Source organism: Podarcis muralis, chromosome 6, assembly GCF_964188315.1.
Source record: "Podarcis muralis chromosome 6, rPodMur119.hap1.1, whole genome shotgun sequence".
NCBI lineage: Eukaryota > Metazoa > Chordata > Lepidosauria > Squamata > Lacertidae > Podarcis > Podarcis muralis.
Genome location: NC_135660.1, coordinates 17,067,642 through 17,075,246, shown reverse-complemented (window position 1 = coordinate 17,075,246; position 7,605 = coordinate 17,067,642). Strand labels below are relative to the sequence as shown.

At 42.1% G+C, this 7,605-nt stretch overlaps 1 protein-coding gene across 1 annotated transcript in view; it reads right to left on the bottom strand.

Annotated features, from left to right (window-relative positions):
* SERPINI2 (serpin family I member 2) overlaps nucleotides 1-6,927 on the bottom strand; it is a 46,935-nt gene extending 40,008 nt beyond the window's left edge. Inside the window, exons 1-2 of the mRNA XM_028728488.2 lie at nucleotides 6,151-6,927; nucleotides 1,825-1,827 (exon numbers count right to left, since the gene is read on the bottom strand). Of these exons, the coding sequence (XP_028584321.2) occupies nucleotides 1,825-1,827; nucleotides 6,151-6,412 (265 nt within the window). The 5' untranslated portion in view covers nucleotides 6,413-6,927. The remainder of the gene's footprint in view (nucleotides 1-1,824; nucleotides 1,828-6,150) is intronic.
* Between the last annotated feature and the right edge of the window lie 678 nt (nucleotides 6,928-7,605).

Below are 7,605 nucleotides of genomic sequence, written 5' to 3'. Positions count from 1 at the left end.
AAGGGTGGTGGGAATGGGTGATTGGCTGACAGGTGTGGTAAACCTATTGACGACTGTTAACAACTGCAATTGGTCTTACAGGGAAAAGCAAGGGGTGAGATGGCTAAAAATAGCTTTATCATGTATAATGAGATAAGAATCCAATGTCTCTGTTCAGACCAGGTCTCTCCATGGTTTTTACATTCTTGTAAAAGGTAAAGTTAACATTTTCTCATCCAAAATACTTGTTGAAGAATAACACAGCAGCTTTGTTCAGGCAGGCTTAAAATGGTAATTCAGTTATGGAGACATACTTAAGTCTAGCTTAAGATGGAACCTGAGCATTGGACCTTAGGCTTAGCCTCTGAAAAGGAGGATGTGCCCAGGCAGGTAAGAGGATATTTATGGCTACACCCTCCTCCTATCAGGGTGTGTTCTCTCTAGCAAACATACAGGAAATCTCCATGAGCTTCAGCTCCTATCATGTGCCTATCTAGCAAGACATGAATTGTTGGTTTGAGTGCATTTTAAATATCCCACAATGATAAACAGGGTGAGTTCACACAATCTATTTACTGGGCCTTTGTAAATCGACAGGATACTCATTCTCTCCACTGTGCAGAGGATAGCCTAGGCATTCAATGAAAATTGTTGTTTTTGTGAAAGACCCATACGTGTGAAAGAGAGAAATGTCCCTGGTTGAGTATCTGAATGATCAGGTATAAGTCAACATGAAACACCCATATCATATGTTTACACTGAAGCGAAGGTGGGATCCCATGGGGCAAGACATAGCGACAATGGCAAGAAACTTCATTGAACTACATAACTGGGAAATAGGTGCAAAGCAACTGCTTATATACATTCCTGAAAGCCTGGGCCACTCCCACTCCAAGTGTGATTGGCTGTCTGAACTTCCAAGCTGCGAATTATGACTCAGAGGTCAAGGGCCAATGGCAGAGGCCCAAATCCTGAAATGTTCTGTGACTGGACATCATGTATCAAATCAGAACACAGGAGCTCAGAATCCTTAGTCCAGACTTAAGCTCAGGCAAACACAGACCACTGAATACATAACATACACCATCTACATGGTAGAGGAGGTGGAATGGCTTAGTCATCCGACATGTGCAGACCCACTGAGGTGTGGAAACAGGGACACATACTTTTGATGTAGCCTACCATGCCTGACCTCCTTCATGGATCACTGCCTTACTTTCTAGGGCTCCATGATCACTGCAGATGGGGACAGCAGTCATGAAATTAAAATATGCCTGCTTCTTGGGAGAAAAGCAATGACAGACCTAGACAGCATCTTAAAAAGCAGCAACATCACCTTGCCAACAAAGGTCTGTATAGTTAAAGCTATGGTTTTCCCAGTAGTGATGTATGGAAGTGAGAGCTGGACCATAAAGAGGGCTGATCGCCAAAGAATTGATGCTTTTGAATTGTGGTGCTGGAGGAGACTCTTGAGAGTCCCATGGACTGCAAGAAGTTCAAACCTCTCCATTCTTAAGGAAATCAGCCCTGAGTGCTCACTGGAAGGACAGATCCTGAAGCTGAGGCTCCAATACTTTGGCCACCTCATGAGAAGAGAAGACTCCCTGGAAAAGACCCTGGTGTTGGGAAAGATTGAGGGCACAAGGAGAAAGGGATGACAGAGGACGAGATGGTTGGACAGTGTTCTCAAAGCTACCAACATGAGTTTGACCAAACTGCAGGAGGCAGTGGAAGACAGGAGTGCCTGGCGTGCTCTAGTCCATGGGATCACGAAGAGTCGGACACGACTAAACGACTAAACAACAACAACCATGCCTGACATTGGCAGCTGGCATGCCTGTGTACCTGCTGGAGCTCACATATATATAGAAGACAACCGCTAACCAGAGACACCCAATCTGACCGGTAAAGCAGAAGATGGTTGTCACTCCTCCTCCTCACTGAGAGAGCGAATGAGAGGGAAGAGGACAGAGGTGGAGGGTAATTGCTGAAAAGAATAAATGGGTACCATGGCCAAGATCTCTTTCATGCCCCTCTTTATATCTCGAAGAGCGGCATTTTTACAAAAACAGCAGTGTGAAGCCAATCAAGCATTAAGCCTGTTCCATCACTAGATCATGTGATTGCATGTACTGCACAGGCGTTCCAGAGACCTTCCTCTTGTCTCCGTGATTGATAGCAGGGCATTTCGAGGAATTTAGAGGAAAGAGGGTTTATTTCATAATGTATTTTCTAAAGGGGGAAAAATGAACCATAATAGTAGGCAATCATCTGCTTGAATGGGTGGATTTACATCTTCAGTGAAAGGGCTAAAAGAAATGCCGCAAAGATGCCCATCTGTCTTTAGGTTTTGTTTTTTAAGTTATTTGCCATAGATGTCAAAGGATTATTATTTTTTAAAAAAAGTAAACTAAGCTATGGCAAATGTGTTCCTTGCACACTGGGGTTGATTTGTAGATTTCATTTGCCCAGACTGCATTTGATTTTTTTTTTTTAAACATTTTTTAATGCGTTTCTTTTCATAATTTTGTACATTCCAAACAATACAGAATAAATCAAATGCAAGAAACAATTTTTTGATTTTTTTTTACAAAAGAAAAAGAAAAAAACCATTGTACTTCCCCACACCTTCCAGATCTGCATTCTTTGTAATAACTATATCAGCAATTTGTTACCTTATTTCAAACCTTGTTACAACTTTCAGTTATTATGTATCCGTATTCAATATATTGTATCTCAAATTTGATACCTTTAAAATAAACATAATATGTTTGGTTCACTTTGTCCTCTTTTCTCTTTTATCACTTATTTTGCCATTTGCTTAATCATATTTGCTAAAGCATAACATTTCCAATAACGTGCACTATCTTAGGGTTCATACAACTTATAATATTTTTGCAAATAGTCTTTAAATTTTTTCCAGTCCGCCTCAACCAATTCCTCATCCAAATCTCGGATTCTGCCGGTCATTTCAGCTAATTCCATGTAGTCCATCAACTGCGTCTGCCATTCCTCCAACGTGGGTAAATCTTGTGTCTTCCAGTTCTTTGCGATGAGTATTCTTGCTGCTGTGCTGGCATACATAAACAACGTTCTGTCTTTCTTTGACACTTTCTGGTCCACCATGCCCAGCAGGAAGGCCTCTGGTTTCTTAGGGAAGGTATACCTAAATACCTTTTTCAATTCATTATAAATCATTTCCCAGAAAGCCTTCACTTTTGGGCAGGTCCACCAGAGATGAAAGAATGTCCCTTCTGCCTCCTTACATTTCCAACATTTATTATCAGACAGGTGATATATCTTAGCTAGCTTGACTGGGGTCATGTACCACCGGTATATCATTTTCATAATATTTTCTTTCAGGGCACTACATGCCGTGAATTTTATTCCGGTGTTCCATAACCTTTCCCAGTCTTCAAACATAATGTTATGTCCAACATCCTGTGCCCATTTTATCATGGCAGATTTAACTGTCTCATCCTGTGTATTCCATTTAAGCAGCAAGTTATACATTCTCGATAATATCTTAGTTTTTGGTTCTAGCAGTTCTGTCTCCAAATTCGATTTTTCCACTTGGAAACCAACTTTTTTATCCATTTTAAAAACCTCTTGAATTTGAGCATAATGTAACCAATCTCGCACCTTATTTTTTAGTTTGTCCTGGCTCTGCAGCTTCCAATTTTTTCAATTATTTCCCAATATTTCGGCCAATGGGCCTCCATATTGGGCCTTTTTCGAGCCTTGGCCTCCATCGATGATAGCCACCTCGGGGTTTTACTCTCTAATAAGTCTTTATATTTCATCCAGACTGCAAAAATTGCTTTTCTGACAATATGATTTTTGAACAATTTGTGAACTTTAACCTTGTCATACCATAAATATGCATGCCAACCAAAAGCATTATCAAAACCTTCCAGATCTAGGACATCAGTGTTTTCTAGCAAGAACCAATCCTTCAGCCAGCAGAAGGCTGCAGCTTCATAATATAACCTCAAGTCCGGCAGGGCAAACCCTCCTCTTTCTTTCGAGTCAGTTAGTATTTTAAACTTTATTCGAGGCTTTTTGCCCTGCCAGACAAACCTAGATATTTCCTTCTGCCATTTCCCGAAACATTCCACTCTGTCCACGATCTGTAGGGTTTGGAACAAAAATAACATTTTCGGCAATACATTCATCTTTATAGCTGCAATTCTACCTAACAAGGAAAGTTTCAGTCTTGACCAAATTTCTAGATCCTTTTTAATTTCCAACCAACATTTTTCATAGTTATCTCTAAATAAATTCAAGTTTTTGCCCAGACTGCATTTGAGATACAAACAATTATATCCAGTTATTGCATTTTCTTAGACCTTGCATTTGAAAGCAGCCTTCAGTTATCAGACCTTTTAGTTTCATAGGAGGCAATGTTGCTTTTGTTTGCTTTTGCTTCTGCACAAGATACAGAAAGCAAAATGTCATGTTGCGTGCCAACAGACAAGAGGTAGGGCTTATACCTCCCCACTGTGCACAAGTCACTCACAGTGAGAAACCTCAGAGAACTTTGGTGATATCTACATTTTCTATGGATGAACATACTCTTGCAGAACACTTGGGATTTGAAAAGGCCCAAAGTGAGAAGTGGAGCAACAAGTTGTTGTTGATTTTTGTACTTATAAAGCACCTTGTTTTTTCTAAGCACTGTGCACATATTAAAAGATGAGGGCATCCCTTCCCACATAATCACAATCTAATAAATAAGATGCAAAAGGAATAAGAAGGGAAGAGGAAAACGAGTATTGGAATAATTGCTCCCACACTGACCAGTGGATGGAGCCAGACTGACTTTGCCACTACAGTGGTACCTTGGGTTACATATGCTTCAGGTTACATATGTTGAATGGTTTCTTTAAATGTAAAGGTTCATCATTGTTCCACCCAATGTGTATGTCTTTAAGGGGCCAGAGCAAGGGCCAGAGCAAACTAACGAGACCCAGCTTTACAGCTGTGAAACATAGCAGGTGCTGCTGAGTTGTATTGATTAAGCTGTGTCAGCATTTGGGTGTAGTATATAAGGAGCAGCACCTAGCTCTCCCATTACCCTGGGGGATGGGTTGGTGGTTGGGTCTGGTTTGTTGTTGATGTATTTAGTGTATAAGGAGTTTTTGTTTTTGTTATTAAAACCTTGTTTAAGTTATTTTTGAGTCCCTTTTTAATGCATGGTCTCCCCAGCAAGCTCTCTGCAGTGCTACTAAACTGCAAATAGCCAACAACATATGCTTCAGGTTACAGACTCTGCTAACCCAGAAATAGTGCTTCAGGTTAAGAACTTTGCTTCAGGATGAGAACAGAAATCGTGCTCCGGCGGCGCAGCAGCAGGAGGAGGCCCCATTAGCTAAAGTGGTGCTTCAGGTTAAGAACAGTTTCTAGTTAAGTACGGACCTCCGGAACGAATTAAGAACTTAACCTGAGGTACCACTGTATGTTCTTTCTGGGAGGCAAGGGGATGCTTTCTCTGAACGTGGATCTTTTTGTAGCCGAAACAACACCATTCAGGCACAAGAAAGAGCTATCACCAGATGGGCAGCAGGTAGGGCAGAACTTCAAGGTTTGAAGGACAAAATAATTGAGGAGGACCCTGTGCAAAAACAAAACAAACCCCTCTCCATTGAGGACTGAGCCTATCCAGTAGCCACAGAATGCTCACTGACAGTTGAAGTGTGTGGCATAGAAAACCAGGCAGAGGGGAATTGGAACGGAGGGTTTTTTGTCTTTAAAAAAATGATTTTATTGTGTGTCAGTAGTTGGTTTCCATATTGTATCGAAATCAGTCAAAGTGGTTCACTACAAGTAGTATATAATTTTTTAAAAAATAACCTATTTGTCTCTGTGCATACACCAATGATTATTTATTATTCCATTTATTATTATTGCATTTACATCCCACTTCCCCCCTCCATTTGCTTACAGATACAAAACCCAACGTAAAAAACAAAAGTGATTTAACTGTTACCATGCAACTTAGCAAACTAAAAACAACAGCAAAACTCAAAAAGAGCAGGTAGCTAGCCAGATCATTCTGATTGCAAACATTGGATGGCTACACTGGCTGGGTCTGATGAAAGTTGCAGTCTAAAACAGGAGGTGGAGGGAAAAGGGAGCACCAGGTTTGAGAAAGCTGGTGTGGATACTCACCATCATTTCCTTGCAGGTTGAGAAGTTGCCTGATCTCATCGCGTGCTTTTCCCTTGGCTCCTAAGTGGATTGCCCCGAGGGCCAACAAAACTCCAAGTGGAGAATAGAGAATGTTCTCATTTTTCCGGGAGACAGAAAGAACCCGGGACAAATCCCCTGCCAAGCGTGCAGTGCTTTCAGCCACAGGTTGGGAGGTATGGCCTCTGGTGAGGTGGATTCCGGTGACAGCAAGGAGAAGGCATGGAAGTAGAGCTCTCCTCATTGTACTGCAGAATGCTCGGTAGTTCCTTGAGCTGTTGAATTGTTGGAAAGGAAGTTTAATAATGCAAATTCAAATTGCTTCCGTTCCCTTTTATGAATTATCCCTCCCCCAACCCAATGAAATCTTCACTTAGATTTTGTTTCCAGAATAACCTCATACAATAAACTGCTATTTTCAGAGTACACCCTCCCTTTTGGAAGGGGGGTACCTTCCCAGCATCACAAATCCTTATCCAACTAGCCATTCTGCTGTCTTCAGGGGACTGGGGGAGAAGAAGAAGAAGACTTAGGATTTGATATCCCGCTTTATCACTACCTGAAGGAGTCTCAAAGTGGCTAACATTCTCCTTTCCCTTCTTCCCCCACAACAAACACTCTGTGAGGTGAGTGGGGCTGAGAGACTTCAAAGAAGTGTGACTAGCCCAAGGTCACCCAGCAGCTGCATGTGGAGGAGCGGGGAAGTGAACCCGGTTCACCAGATTACAAGACTACCACTCTTAACCACTACACCACACTGGCTCTGGAAGGAAGGAATTGTAATGTATTTGCAAATGCAAGATATATTACGTTCGATGTAAGCAAGTGTAAAAGGATGAGCAATGAGAAGGGGAATAAAACACCCTGTCATAACATATAGGTAAAGGTAAGGTAAAGGACCCCTGGACAGTTAAGTCCAGTCAAAGGCTACTATGGGGCTGCGGCGCTCATCTTGCTTCAGGCTGAGGGAGCCGGCGTTTGTCCACAGACAGCTTTCCGGGTCACGTGGCCAGCATGACTAAACCAATACTGGCACAACAGAACACTGTGACGGAAGCCAGAGTGCACAGAAACATCGTTTAACTTCCCGCCACAGCAGTACCTATTTATCTACTTGTACTAGTATGCTTTTGAACTGCTAGGTTGGCAGGAGCTGGGACAGAGCAACAGGAGCTCACCCCGTCGTGGGGATTCGAACAGCCGACCTTCTGATATACACTAGTGGGGTTATGACCATATAGACAGGTCTTGGGGTTGTGGTGGATAGGAACATAAGAAGAGCTCTGTTGGATCCGGCCCAAAGTCCATCTACTGTTATTACAGTAGCCAGCCAGATGCCTATGGAAAGCCTGCAAGCAACAAACCTCTTTCCACTTGTAAATGTTAACTTTGTACAGTAGGCTGCTTTCAACACCCACTTACCCACTCTAGCCAAAC